The 15365-nt window shown below is 42.3% G+C and overlaps 1 protein-coding gene across 8 annotated transcripts in view; it reads left to right on the top strand.

Annotated features, from left to right (window-relative positions):
* The window catches only part of Mphosph9 (M-phase phosphoprotein 9), a 73394-nt gene that overhangs the window by 1699 nt on the left and 56330 nt on the right, over positions 1-15365 (top strand). For 5 of the 8 annotated variants that reach the window (XM_048447235.3, XM_048447234.3, XM_085679064.2 and 2 more), the window contains exons 2-6: positions 692-955; positions 4262-4415; positions 10255-10344; positions 10692-11218; positions 14070-14196. In XM_048447235.3, the coding sequence (XP_048303192.3) occupies positions 849-955; positions 4262-4415; positions 10255-10344; positions 10692-11218; positions 14070-14196 (1005 nt within the window). In that variant the 5' untranslated portion in view covers positions 692-848. Of the gene's footprint in view, positions 1-671; positions 956-4261; positions 4416-10254; positions 10345-10691; positions 11219-14069; positions 14197-15365 lie in introns of all 8 variants that reach the window. The other 3 variants (XM_085679058.2, XM_085679075.2, XM_048447233.3) reach the window with 3 other exon arrangements.

A 15365-nucleotide genomic window follows, 5' to 3' on the forward strand; every position in this document is an offset into this window, starting at 1 on the left:
CTATACATAAACTGCATCCTGTTGAAAGTATGTGATTTAGGGGTTTTAGAAGAAGAAATGCTAACTCCAGAACTTTCCGTCACCCTGAGGTGAAAAGCAAGTGCACTGCAGTGGCCTCTTTTCTCTCGTCCTCCTCAGGGCTCCATAGTCTGCTTTGCCCTGTGGGTTTGCCAATGCTAGCAGTGCTAGATTCTTCATATAAATGAAGTCATAGAGTAGTAGTTTTTTTTTTTTTTTTTTTTTTTTTTTTCCCTGAGACAGGGTTTCTCTGGGTAGCTTTGGAGCCTGTCCTGGAACTCTCTCTGTAGACCAGGCTGGCTTCAAATTCACAGAGATCCCTTTGCCCCTGCCTCCCATGTGCTGGGACTAAGGGTATGCGCCACCCCTGCCCGGCCTGGCTGCTGTTCTTATTGGTTTTTTTTTTTTTTTGATTTTTCGAGATAGGGTTTCTCTGTAGTTTTTGGTACCTGTCCTGGAACTAGCTCTTGTAGACCAGGCTGGCCTCGAACTCACAGGGATTCGCCTGCCTCTGCCTCCCGAGTGCTGGGATTAAAGGCGCGCGCCACCACCGCCCGGCTTGGCTGCTGTTCTTAATGTAGATGAATTTTCAAGGTCTCCAAAGCCATGAAAAGATAGTGGGTAAATTGTAAATGTAATGGCTTTTTCCATAGTTTTCCCTGTTCATCTTCAGACTCTTTGGAAATGTAGCGGACTTCACAGCTCTGAATGTCAGCTGCTGAGGATGCTGGTAGACGATGAAGCAACTGAAGAGGAGCTGGAAGCAGTCTCCTCCTTCAGGAGAAACAAGAATGTTTCCAGATGACAGAGCTTAACAATTTCTGTACGATATGGAGAATTTTGATTTGGCGGAAACTTTGCAAAAATCTTCATCTTCTGCAGACTCTGATATCAAAAGTACTCCCCATTCTCTCGGATTGAGCTTGCGTGCTAATAGGTAAGAATTGTTAGATACTATTTCCTTTCTTTTTTCCTTTCTTTCAAGATAGGATTTCTCTGTGTTTGTCTGTTCTGGAACTCTCTTTGTAGACCACACTGGCCTTGAACTCAGAGGTCCACCTGTCTCCATCTCCCGAGTGCTGGGGACAATGGTATGTGCCACCACCACCAGACGGTTGGATATTATTTTCATGTGTTAGTAAACCAAAATAACTTTATTTGCAAAACTGACCAGTTGATCTAATCAGTGTCATTGTTGCCTTAAAGAACAAACAACCCATCTCTGATGAGGAACAGTTCTGGAACTCGCTCTGTAGACCAGGCTGGCCTTGAACTGAGAGATCCGTCTTTATGCTTTTTTATTTTGTAACTTACAAGCATATCTTTAAAATTTGATAGTCTATATATATATAATTTTTTGAGGTAAGACCTCTCATAGCCAAGTCTAACCTGACTCATAATGTACTTAGAGATAATCTTGATCTTTTGATTCTCTACATCCTGATAATTGCCTAGTTATTTCTCCTTTTTTTTTTTTTTACCTTTTTAATTTTTTTAAAGAGACGGTCTCATTGTGTAGCTCAGGCTGGCCTTAAACTCAAGGAAGTTCTCCTGTCTTCGCCTTCCTAGTACCGGGGTTACAAATGTGAGCTACCATACCTGGCTCATTTCTACATTCTAAATTGATAGTATAAATAATATTTTATATTGTAGAAGCATCACACCAATCTGGGAAACAGTAATTAAAAATGTGTATTAGAACTGGACAGTGGTGGGGTGCATGCCTTTAATTCTAATACTCAGGAGGCAGAGGCAGGTAGATCTCCGTGCATTCCAGGACAGCCTGGTCTGTAGAGCTAGTTCCAGGATAGCTAAGCCTAAAAAAAAAAAAAAACAAAAAACTAATAAACAAAACCAAAAAGCAAAAAACAGACTGAGTTGACAAACTAGCCAATAAAATGCTTTATGTATTTAGTTATTGATTCATTGATTTCGGATCTCTATGTCCCTGACTGCCCTGAAGCTCATTTATATAGTCCAGGTTGGCTTGGAACCTGTAGCAGTCTCTTGACTCTACCTCCCAAGCTGGGGATTATGGCTTTGTTAAGACACACACACAAACACACACACACACATACACACACACATATATTTGGGTGCTCCTTCTTTCCTTCCTTCCTTCCTTCCTTCCTTCCTTCCTTCCTTCCTTCCTTCCTTCCTTCCCTCCCTCCCTCCCTTCCTTCCCTTCCTTCCTTCCCTTCCTCCCTCCCTCCCTCACTCTTTCCTTCCTTCCCTCCCTCCCTCTCTCCCTCCCTCCCTCCCTCTCTTCCTCCTTCCTTCCTTTCTTCCTTCCTTCCTTTCTCTTTTTTTGATACAGGACCTCTCTACATAACCTTAGCTCTCGTGGAACTCACTATTTTGACCAGGCTGGCCTCTAACTCATAGAGATTCATCTACCTCTGCCTCTAGAGTTCTGGGATTAAAGATGTGTACAACCATACTTGGCAAAGGGTCAGGTAGCTTTCAATATAAAGATTTTGGTGAATTTGTATATTATAAATTAACTACCTTAAAAACTGTTCATTCTCTGCCTTCCTTGTGAGGCATTTGAAGCAGTAATATCCCACGGGCAAGGTAGTATTAGAGAAAGATGGAAACGCCCGAGACATGTCTGCTGTAGTGCTCCACCTTGAAGCTGAACGCTGGCCACATTTACCTCCTGTCTCATTTGGTGACCCCTCTGAAATCTACTTCTAGAAGAAATTCCACTTAGTACTTTAATCGCCTGTCGAACCTAAATGTACTTCTCATGAAATTGATGTCATTGAATTTGTATCTCCTTTCTTTGTGACTGAAACTTAAATCCACCATGTTGAAACTAGATTATTGCAACTCTGTAAAATTCTTATGTACAACATATATTTTAAAGAGTTTATTATAGTCTTGTTCTTGAATTTTTTTTCTGCTCCTAACTTTATTATTTTAGTATTTTCATTTTGGTTAGTGTGTGTGTGTGTGTGTGTGTGTGTGTGTGTGTACGCATGCCTGCGTGCATGTGTGCGAAACAAAACATCTATACAGTAAGTAAATAAAATTGCTCAGGGGCTGGGAATGTAACTCCACTGGTTGAATACTTATTTGGTGGCATGCAGGAAGCTCTGGGTTCCGTTCCTAGCACAGCAGAAATCAGGAATCATGCCTGTAATTCGTACACTTGGGTAAAAAAGGTAGGAAGAATAGCAGTTCAAGCTCATTTTCTCCTATGTAATGAGTTTGAGGCCAGTCTTACATTCATGTGGCTAAAAAATAATAACAGTAAATTGGAGGAAAGATGGTTCAGTGGCTAAGAACACAGACTACTCTTCCAAAGGATCCAGGCCTAATTGCCAGCACCCACGTGGCAGCTCACAACTGTTTATGGCTCTAGTTCCAGGGGATCCTGCACTCTCACACATACATACATGCAGGTAAAACATCAATGTACATAGAATAAAAATAAATCTTTGAAAAAAGAAAACATTTGGCCTGGCTGGGCAGTGGTGGTGCTCGCCTTCCATCCTGTCACTCGGGAGGCAGAGACAGGCGGATCTTTGTGAGTTCGAGGCCAATCTGGTCTACAAGAGCTAGTTCCAGGACAGGCTCCAAAGTTACAGAGAAATGCTGTCTCAAAAAAACAAAAAAAACAAAAACAAAAACAAAAAAAAACCAAACAAACCACAAAACCAAAAATGCCCTTTCAACTACAAGACAGATCTAATGTTCTGAATTGTATTTGGGGTGTTTATAAACAAATCTGAAGTCATCCCACATTTGGAAGTCTTCTGGAAAGTGTTAGTTTTCCATTACACACCATACAGGCTCAATAAATCCTGTCTATTGACTGCTAATTGGGTTGGCAGAGCTTTCATTCAAAGACAGTTCAGTGATAAGCACAAGCTTATCACATGGAATCTGAGGATCTGGTTACAGGATTGACTGTTCTGGACAGCAGAGAGAGACTGCTTAGTGCACAATGCAGGGCTGTTGTTAAAGTGGGCCAGATGAGCCTCTAGAATAATTCAGGGAAGCTGTGACATCTTCCCTGTAGTTTCTACTGGGCTTTGGGGAGTTCCCTCAGTGCTGAAGAAGGCTTCTCTCATAAAGACGTGAGTGTGTCCCTGTGTGGTCAGGTGTTCTAAGGAGGGGCCATGAGGAGGATTAGGTGTCAGTGTTTGTGTACTGCTCTGCTAGATCTTGAACTGCTGAATTAGTCAACTCTTCAGTTGAATGAAGAAAACCATCTGAATTATTTATGTTTCAACAGAAGTAGTCCCCACTTTAGTACAAATGGGGTATCCTCTTTCTCAGGGAAGACCGGGCCACCTGTCACTCAAGGCACAGTCGAAGTCCTCGCTGCTTTAACACAAGAGCTGCAGAACAGTGACCGGACTGACTCAGAACTTTGGAAGAATTGTGAGGTATCTCATTTTGTTTTATTTGGGGGTGGTGGTGCTCTTTTAAATATTAAATAAATGGGGCTCTACTGAATTGTTAGAAATTTATGTCCAGAAGAGCATGATATTTAACCTTAATTCTACAGTCAAATGACCAAGCATAAGATAACTGATAACAAGAGAAGGGAGATGGGACACCATGGCCACAGAGGCAGACTTGGAGACTCCTTGTGGACTGAAGTCTCTGTTCCGAGCACCCTTGGACTGTTACCAGTGTTACTAATCACAGTTTTCTAAGTGACTCTTCAAGTCGTCCTCAGTTTTAAACCTGAATCTTCTTTGCCCGGAGTACTTTGAATGCTCTTATGATAAATTCAGGCCTCTATTTTGTGCCTAACGCATTCTTCTGATGTTTGACCTGTCTGCTTTTCGCGGCAGTGACTTCTTTGGTTAAACCGTGGTGGAAATTTAATTCTTATGAACATCTCCCTGTTGAAGTATGGGAGTTGGTGGTGGTGTGCGCTCCTAGCCCTGGAAATAAGCCAGGGAAAAGGAGAATCAGAAACAGACTTAAAGACTGACACATAAAAGGATACTTACAAATTTTGTTTTGGAGAATAATACTCAAGATGGCCTTTTTTTCATTTATTGGTTTGTTTTTTGAGACAGACTCTTTATGTAGCTCTGTCTGACTTGGAGCTTACTGTGTAGACTAGGCTAGCCTAAATCTCACAGAGATTTTCCTGACCCTGCCTCTCGAGTGCTGAGACTAAAGGTGGACTCTACCATGCCAGACCTCTTTGCTCTTTAGACTACATAACAGGTTGTAATGTTTTATAGAAATGCAAACGTAATTATCAAACTCTAAGCAGTTTTTAACATTAATTGTACTTTTAGAACCATAACTTGTGTTTTTAGAATATAAAACGGAAAGAAAGATTTTCAGTAGCAGTCACCCCAAATATAATGACTTCAAAGAATTTGCATTTAAAATGAGCTTTTCAGAAATTTGAGCAGTTGTGGTAGTTTGAAGCAGGGTCTCACTCTAGCCCAGGTCTCATTCTGTCCCCCAGCCTTGCCTTCAGTTCTTGGCAGTGTCCTGCCTTAGCTTCCCAAGCACTGGAATGTGGGGTTTGAGCCACTGTAGTTGGCAACTTTTCATTTTTCTCCAATGGTTTTTTATGTTTTTCTCCTAGCAATCACTGAGCCAACGTGGAAGACCCATAAGATGTATTTGTGTGCGATGCCCTTAAGACCCAGCATGGCCTGGTCTGGAGATGTAGCTCAGGGGCATGGTACATGGTTAGCATGCATGAGACCCTGGGTTCTAACCCAGCGTCTGGGGAAAACAAGTTTGATGAACTATTTTTCCTGTGTGTCTATTCATTAACCTGTGACCAGTAACATGTAAATAGGACCAAGAGCAACTACCACAGCACAGTTTATTTCTGAAAACTTGTGTTTGATTAGAAATTGTTATTTAGTAATTTGAATCAACACCTGAAGTTAGAGAGAGACTGTATTTCCGAGTTTAATGTATTGATTTAGAAAAATGGTTGGGCCTGGATTTCCTTGTGGATGATTCCAGGCTCATAGTCTTGGCCCTGGGCTCTTGTATGCAGAGTTCAACCTTGGTTGATGCAGAGTTAGTGGAATTCTGAGGAGGAGGAGACTGATCTAGAGGTTTTTTTTTTTTTTTTTTTTTTAAGATTTATTTATTATGTATACAATGTTCTGTCTGCATATCTGCCTGCAGGCCAGAAGAGGGCGCCAGATCTCATTACAGGTAGTTGTGAACCACAGTTTGGTTGCTATGACTTGAACTCAGGTCTATGAAAGAGCAGCCAGTGTTCTTAACCACTGAGCCATCTCTCCAGCCCTGGGCTAAAGTTTTAAAAAGCATGTTTTTGTTTGATTCTTCACTGAGGTAATGTTTTGTGAGTTCTCACTTGTCTGCAAGGTTGGCTACTCAGTGAAGAGCCACTTACTGCTTTTTCAGAAAGGATAGTGCACTCTCTGGTCACTTCCATAGGACTTCCTGGTTTTATTTAGTGTGCTTTTGTAGTTGTGTGAAAACAACAGAAACCACCAATATTTTGGAGTAGTGTTTTAGGATCAGAAAGGTCAGGTGTTATGCAAGCCTTAAGGTCTGATGGTTTCCCCTGAGTTTCTGGTGTTCATGTCCCTTTTGGAATACGGTTGTGTGTTTCCTGATGCTCAGAAGAACTAATCTACTTTGCTAAACACAAAACCTTCCTTATATTCTGAGTGCGCAGAGTGACAATATCCTTAGTTTGCTTTAGCTAGGTGTTTTTAGCCTTTTAGCACTTTGCGTTATGTGTACAGTAATAACAGTTATGGGGTGAAAAGAAAAGAGGTGTTTACATTTTCTTTTTCTTTTTGGGGGGGTTTGGTTTTTTGAGAGAGGGTTTCTCTGTAGCTTTGGAGCCTGTCCTAGAACTCCCTCTGTAAGCCAGGCTGTTCTGGAACTCACAAAGATCTGCCTACCTCTGCCTTCTGAGTGCTAGGATTAAAGGTGTGCACCCCCCCCCCAGCCTGTAGGCCTCTTTTTATAGTAGTTTTTTAAAAACTTTTTATTCATCTATTTATTTATTTATTTATCTCAGTATTAATGCGTTTTCCTCAATAGTTTTTTTTTTTTAAATATTTATTTATTTATTATGTATACAATATTCTGTCTGTGTGTATGTCTGCAGATCAGAAGAGGGCACCAGACCTCATTACAGATGGTTGTGAGCCACCATGTGGTTGCCGGGAATTGAACTCAGGACCTTTGGAAGAGCAGGCAATGCTCTTAACCACTGAGCCATCTCTCCAGCCCCTCAATAGTTTTTTTAAAAGTAAAATCAGTTCATATTATTCTGAAGTGAAAATTATAGGTAAAATAACCTATTTGCACTAGCTTTTAAAAATTAGTGTAGGTGGTGGCGCACACCTTTAATCCCAGTACTCGGAAGGTAGAGACAAACAGAGCTCTGTGAGTTCAAGACCAGCATGGTTTACACAGAAAGTTCCAGGGCAGCGAACGCTACACAGAGAAACCCTGTTTAAAAGAGAAAAAAAAATAACAGGCCAGGTGGTGGTGGTGCATGCCTTTAATCCCAGCACTCAGGAGGTAGAGGCAGGTGGATCTCTGTGAATTTGAGGCCAGCCTGGTCTGCAGAGTGAGTTCCAGGACAGGCTCCAAAGCTACAGAGAAACCCTGTCTCGAAAAACAAACAAAGAAACAAAATAGTAAGGTAACAGATGCTTGCTTATTATTCACCTAGGTCAGTCTGCAGCCATACATGCCTGCTGATGTGCATGGACACACACCCACACACCCCTACTTAACTGTGATATAAAGGAAATGGAAATTGTTTATAGCAAAGACTATTATAATATGTAAATGCCACATCCATGTTCATAATGTGTCTGTGAAGTTTTCTGGTGTCTCTGCAGTTTAAAACTTTCTGTGAGGGCGTAGCTAAAGAGGGAATCTACTATTGCTACCCTAATGACTGAGACTAGAGTAACGTTCTCTTCTGAGCTAGTGACCAGGTTCATTTCTGAAACAGACTTCAGCATGCTTGGGGCAATATGCACAAAACTGCACAAATGTAGTTACTTTTTTAAAAATATAAAACAGAGACAAGTCGAGGAATAGAAAAATGCTTGGGATGGTGGGAGGAGGCGGTAGCCTGGGATTGTAGGTTGGAAGGACAACAGTGTGTGTGAAGAGCTGGGGAGGGAGCTTCCAAAGCTGGGAGGTGAAGGCATCTCTAAAGGCCCAAAGACCAGGAAGAGGTGCGGGGGTGGGGGTGAAGTTGGAGGAGTGTGCAGCAGTACGAGGCAGAAAGCAGTGCTAGGGTGGAAAGGCTGTAAGAGGTGAGGAGCAGAGCTGTGGGCAGGATGCTTTTCACTGATGTCGTGTGCCACTTGCACACCACCTATTGCTGAGCAGGTCAGCACCAGACTTACGGTGGGATTCATCCTTCTGGAGAATCTGTGCCCTAGTCTGGCTTTGTGTCTCGTTAGGGAAGTGCTTACTGCTCTTGGTAGTCAGGAGGATTCGTGACCTTAGTGTGGGTTCTGGAGGGTAGTCAAGGCCAGTTCCACAGCATGCCAGGGAATCAGCTTTTTGTTCCTTGCACTTGAGCTCCACAGTGTTTGGAACACTTCAGTAAAAGTAAAAGTACTCTACTAATTTGTTTTTATTTTTGTATGTGAGAGTCTTCAGGGCACATTTCAGTTCTTAAGGAGATTGTTAGCTTTTATGAGGAGATAGGATGAGGAATGGAAGACAAATCTAGAGGCTGGGGGGGAGATGGCTTAGTTGACAAAGTACTTGCCACACAAGCATGAAAACCTGACTTCGATCCCTAGCACCCACATAAAAAGCTGGGTAGGATAGTGGCTCTTGTAGCCCTAATGCTCTCGAGGTAGAACTGGGGTTCCTGGGCTAGCTTTACATAATTGGCAAGTCTCAGATCCCAGTGAGAGACCCGTTTTCAAAAAAACAAGGTGTTTAGCTCGCTCATTTCTGTCTGGTTTCCATATGTGTACACGCATACATGAATGCATACACACATATGCACATGCACAGACAAAGTGCAGCTATTAGGAGGGCTTTTGTTTCCATGTATAGTCTAGACCAATCTCCCTCCTGCCTCAGTTTGCTGAGTGCTATGACTGTAGGTATATACTATTGTACCTGGTACTGTCCAGTACTTTACTAATCAGAAATAATGGGGCTGATGAGATGGCTCAGTAGGTAAGGATGCTTGCCTCCATGCCTGATGACCTGGGTTTACACCCTGGGCACCACGTGGTGACAGGAAAGAACTACCTGCCATAAGAAGTTTTTAAAAGAATATAGTAACAGACCTGGAGAGATGGCTCAGTGGCTAAGAGCACAGGCTGCTTTCCAGAGGATCAGTGTTCCATTCACAGCACCCACATGACTGCTTATCACCTGTAACTCCAGTTCCAGGGGATCTGATGCCTTCTTCTGGCCTCCTCCATATGGGCAACAACAGGAGACAATTTAAGATTCCATTTGAGGGGCTGGAGAGATGGCTCAGCAGTTACGAGCACTTGACTGCTCTTCCAGAGGACCTAGGTTTAATTCTTAGCACCCACATGGTAGCTCACAACTGTCTGTAAGTTCAGTTCCAGGGGATTCAGCACCCTCACATAGACATACATATAGGTAAAACACCAAGGCACATAAAATAAAAGTAAATATTAAAAAAGATTACATTTGAAAAATAAGGCACAGATTTATTTTTAATAAGGCATAGATTATTAAAAACAAGATTTTGGCAGATTTTTCCAGATTGCAGATTACATTAAAAAAGATACTTACCTTTGCCTTTGTAGTATTGCACTGAATATGTATTTTGCATTATTTAAACTGGCCTATAAATTTTACATTAAAATAATAATTTAAAAAACAAGTGTTGATGGGCAGTGGTGGCACTTGCTTTTAATCCCAGCACTTGGGAAGCAGAGGAAGGCAGAATTCTGTGAGTTCTAGGCCAGCCTGGTCTACAGAGCTAGTTCCAGGACAGGCACCAAAGCTACAGAGAAATCTTGCCTCGAAAAACCAAAAATCAAACATATTTTTTTTCCAGGCTTGGTGCCTATAATCCCATAATTTAGGAAGCTAAGGTAGGGGGATTGCTGTGAGTTTGAGCCCAAACTGGGCTGCATAGTGGGTTTCAGGCCAGCTTGGGCTACAGAATGAGACCTTGTCTAAAAATAATCAGACAAAGAAGGGGTATGTTTCTCACTAGAGTGTTTTTCTTGTGGCGTCTTAGGTTAAAATTATGTTCAGTGCAGATTCTTTATAATTTCTTAGGCCAAGTGGTTGCAGCTGTTCAGCGTGGTTGAGCGACAGTGCCAGGAGCAGATTGTTGCCCAGCAGGAGCAGTTTCACAGGCAGATCCAGGTGAGTTACCTCAGACATCGATGCTTTGCATTTGTGAGATTGGCAGACAAAACAGTTTATGCATTAATTTTGTTTTTGAAGATAAGACACCACATTTAGAATAATAGCATGGACTTTTCTTAACATTAAAAAATGTTTAATGTAATCTGGGCGGTGGTGGCACATGACTTTAACCCCAGCACTTGGGATGTAGAGGCAGGCAGATCTCTGTGAGTTCGAGGCCAGCCTGGTCTACAAGAGCGAGTTCCAGGACAGGCTCCAAAACTACAGAGAAACCCTGTCTCAAAAAACCAACAACAGCAAAAAAAGAAGTGTTGAAAGTACTTCTCTACCCTTTTTGCTCTCAGCGCATCCAGGAGGAGATAAGGAAGTTGGTGAAACTGCAGCTCAGCACTGCTTCCTGGCCTTCCTGGAGCAGCGGCTCTGTCAGTGAGCAACAGGTGTCCTCAGAAAGCCAAATGGGCTGCTTTTCTGAAAACAGCGAAAGAAATGAGTCTGTTACCAGTTACCCAGAGTCTAAGGGACCCGAGACACAGCCAGAATTGTCCACGTCCCACCCAGACTGCAATGTGGACAGCAGCTCAGTGAGCAGTGGCTACGGCACCTTCTGTATCCTGGAGATGAACACGCACAAGGCTAAGGAGCCCCCAGAGCCCATGGAGCCTGAGGAGGCTTCCAAGGGGCAGCACACAGCCCCTGCGGTGCAGGCACATGCCCCTGTAGGTGGCACAGCAGCCATAAACTTTTTTGCACAGACCCCTGAAGAGCTTTGTGCACCTCTAAAGGAAGATGTTTCTACTTTTCCTGGTGAATTTGAACATAATTTTCTTAGTGAAAACAAGATTTCAGAAGTATATAGTGGAAAAGCAAATAGGTAAGTAGAATTACTCAGTAATTTAAAGTGGCTTTTGCTTGTTTATTAATGACATTTAGAATATAGTAAATAATCCTTTTTTTATTTGGTCCACAGTAGAATGAAATAATTTTGGACACAAATCAGTTTTACAATTAAAATCTGATTCTTACATTGGAGCTGCATGTGGAGAACTGAAATAAACAGATCCCGACTTTTCCCATGTTCAGTGCTTATGACTGTTAAATGTGGGGCTGGAGAGTGCTTGGCAGTTAAGAGCTCTGGATGCTCTTTTACAGGACCTGAGTTCTGTTCCCAGAACAAACATGGTGGCTAACAATTGTAATTGCAGTTCTAGTTGATCTAATACCCTCTCTTGGCTCCCTAGGTCCCTTTACATTTGTAGTGTAGTGCATATATATAGCATGCAGGTAACACATCCATAAATAAAATCAACTTTTAAAAAAAGACTTTTTTCTTTCTTTCTTTCTTTCTTTTTTTTTTTCTTTTCTTTCTTTCTTGAGACAGGGTTTCTCTGTGTAGCTTTGGAGCCTGTCCTGGAACTCACTCTGTAGACCAGGCTGACCTCGAACTCACAGTGATTCGCCTGCCTCTGCCTCCTGAGTGCTGGGATTAAAGGCGTGCACCACCACAGCCTGGCTAAAAAAGACTCTTAAATTTAGGCTGGGTGTGGTGGGGCATGCCTTTAATCCCAGTACTTGGGAGGCAGAGGCAGGAGGATCTCCGAGTTGAAGGCTAGCCTGGTCTACATCCAGGACCATCCTGAAAAGAAAAAATAAAAACTAAAAATACTTCAAAATCGGGGCTGGAGAGATGGCTCAGCGGTTAAGAGCATTGCCTGCTCTTCCAAAAGGTCCTGAGTTCAATTCCCAGCAACCACATGGTGGCTCACAACCATCTGTAATGAGGTCTGGTGCCCTCTTCTGGCCTTCAGGCATACACGCAGACAGAATATTGTATACATAATAAAATAAATATAAAAAAAATACTTCAAAATAAAAAACAACAATAAATCTTATGAAATTTTGTGGTTTCCCGTAAGTTTTCAGTTTTACACATCTGAAATGTGTTTTAGAAGCTGGGTATGGTGGTACATGCCTTTAACCTTAGCAGAGGCAGGTAGATCTCTTGAGTTCAAGACCAGCCTGGTTTATATAGCAAGTTCCAGGACAAGGGCTATATAATGGAGAGTCTCAAGAAAGAAAGAAAAGAAAAGAAAAAAAAAAAGGAAAGGAAAGAAAAAGAGTTAGGAGAATCAGGCAGGATCAGTGGGATGGCCCTGGATAAAGGTGCTTGCCATACAAGTTTAATGACCTGAACTCTATCCCCTTAACCCATGGTGGAAAGAGATAATTGATTCCACAAACTTGTTCTCTGGCCTTTATGTGCACACTGTGGCACACATACACCATGCAAATACATGGATAAATAAACACATCAATGAATGAATGAATAAAAATTTAGGAAAAATTTGCAGTTGGAGGATGGTTGAGTGGTTTAAGAGTGCTTGCTGCTGTTGCAGAGGACCTGAGTCTGGTTCCCAGCACCCACACAGTGGCTCACAGTGACCTGGAACTCCAAGGGTAGTATACTAATGTCCTCTTTTAGCTTTTGCAGGCATCAGACCTCTGTAGGCATGTAGTATTCACAAATAAACATAGGCAAAACATTCGTATCCATAAAAGTCTTTTTACTTTTTGGCTGGTCAGTGGTGGTATACTCCTTTAATCCCAGCACTTGGGAGACAGAGGCAGGCAGATCTCTGAGACCATCCTGGTCTACAGAGCAAGTTCCAGGATAGCCTGGGCTACACAGAGAAACCCTGTCTCAAAGAGAAAAAAAAGAAACACTTTTACTTTTTTATTTATGTGCATTGGTGTTTTGCTTGCAGGTATGTCTCTGTGAGGGTGTTGGATCACTTGGAGCTGGCATTACAGACAGTTTGAGCTGCCATGTGGGTGCTGGAAATTGAACCCGTTTCTCTTAAACTCTGAGCCATCTCCCCAGAAAAATAAATCTTTAAAATAAGAAAGTGTAGCATGAATTCTAGTTGGTCTTAATAATAAAAACCCAGAGTCAGATACAGGGGTCAATGTTGAAGATCAGAGAAGTAAAGCAGCTAGCCACGGGAGAATTTTTTTTACCTCTCTCAATGCTCAGACCGAAGGAGCCATCCTGTCCTCAGATTGTCTCCTCAGGCTTCATACTCAGACTGCAACTGTCTCTACCAAAACCTCAGACTGCACTAAGCTCCTGCCTCCTCCCCCTTATATTCCTCATTCTGCCCAGCTATATTACTCCTGTCTCCACCTCCCTAGTGCTGAGATTAAAAGTGTGTGATCCCAAGTCCTGGGATCATCTTTGCGTGAGCTCTGTGTCTCTTTTAGAAGATTCAATCTTGTGTAGCCCAGGGTGGCTTGAACTAACAGAGATCTGTCTGCCTCTGTTTCTGCAATGCAGGTATTAAAAGCGTGTGCCACCACTCCCTGTCCTCTAGTGGTTTAGCTTTGCACTCTGATCTTCAGGCAAGCTTTATTTGTTAAAACACAAACAAAATATTACTACAAGAAGGAGTTTTAGGAGAATCAGTAAAACATCATTTTTTTGTTTTTGTTTCTTTGAGATAGGACTCTATATAACCCTAACTCTCCCAGAACATGCTGTATAGACTGGTCTGGTCTCACACTTACAGAAATCTGCTGTCTTTGCCCCCTGAGTGCTGGAATCAAGGTGTGCACCATTGCATCTGCCCCATTTTACTACTAGTAGAAAAGCAAAACACTGCCCACTGAAGCAGTAGGTACTGTGCTGACTAATGGCTTTTAAACTATTTTATTTTTCTCCTTTTAAGTAGTAAGTCTATAACGTCATGGGCACAAAAGCTGAAGCAGAACCAACAAAAGCAAGCACATACAGAAGATGGCTACTCAAGACCTAAGCCAGGGAGTGAGTTAAACCGGAAGCCTCCAGTTGAAACAGTAGGTGATAAATGGTCACACTGGGTTGCTGTGTTTTTACTCCTTTGTTTATTTACAAATCTTTTTTTTTGTCTTTCTTTCTTTCTTTTTTCCTTTCTTCCTCCTTTCCTCCTTCCCTCCCTCCCTCCTTCCCTTCCTTCCTTCCTTTTCTTTGTTTTTGGAGGCCAGGTTTTTCTGTGTAGCCCTTATTGTCCTGGAACTCTCTCTGTAGACTAGACCAGCCTGGAACTCACAGAGATCCGCCTGCCTCTGCTCCCAAGTGCTGGGATTAAAGGTGTGCGCTACCACCACCCGTTTTTTTTTTGGTTTTGTTTTGTTTTGTTTTAAGACTTGTTGAATTTCATGTGTATGAGTGTTTGTTTGCATGCGTCCTTATGCACCACATGCATGCAGTGCCTCTAGAGGTCTGAAGAGGGCATGGGATGCTGTGGTGTTGCTAGTGGTTATGAGCCCCATGTGGGTTCTGGGTACTAAGTCCTCTGCAAGAATAGTAAGTGCTCCTATCCACTGAGTATCTGTTCAGCCTTGAATTGCACAAATCTTTTTTTTTTTTTTGTCTCAGGATTGACTGTGATTTACTTTAAATGCAGCTTCTTTTTTTTTAAATATTTGTTTTATTTATTATGTATACAATATTCTGTCTGTGTGTATGTCTGCAGGCCAGAAGAGGGCACCAGACCCCATTACAGATGGTTGTGAGCCACCATGTGGTTGCTGGAAATTGAACTCAGGACCTTTGGAAGAGCAGGCAGTGCTCTTAACCTCTGAATCATCTCTCCAGCCCCCATAAATGCAGCTTCTTTAGTAGACAAGAAATTTGAGCTAATGAAGGACAAAATTCTACAGAAATGATGATTGAGAGATGGTTAAAAGTGGTAGCTGCCTTGTAGAGGACCTGAGTTCGATTCCCAGCACCCAGTGGCAACTTACAACAGTGTGTACTCCAGCTCCAGGGAATTTGATTCCCTTTTCTGGCCCCCATGAGCACTGCACCAAATGCCTAGACATATATACAGGCAAAGCATCCATACATCTTGCAGTCAAAGCATCCATCCATTCATAATTATAAAAAGGGGGGGATTGTAGATCACCTACTCTCTTAGTAATTAAATGTTTGCATTTAGCAAGAAAGTGATCCATTAAAGAAAGCCATTATGCTGGGTGGTGGT

Source organism: Myodes glareolus, chromosome 2 (assembly GCF_982192425.1).
Source record: "Myodes glareolus chromosome 2, mMyoGla1.1, whole genome shotgun sequence".
NCBI classification, from domain to species: Eukaryota; Metazoa; Chordata; class Mammalia; order Rodentia; family Cricetidae; genus Myodes; species Myodes glareolus.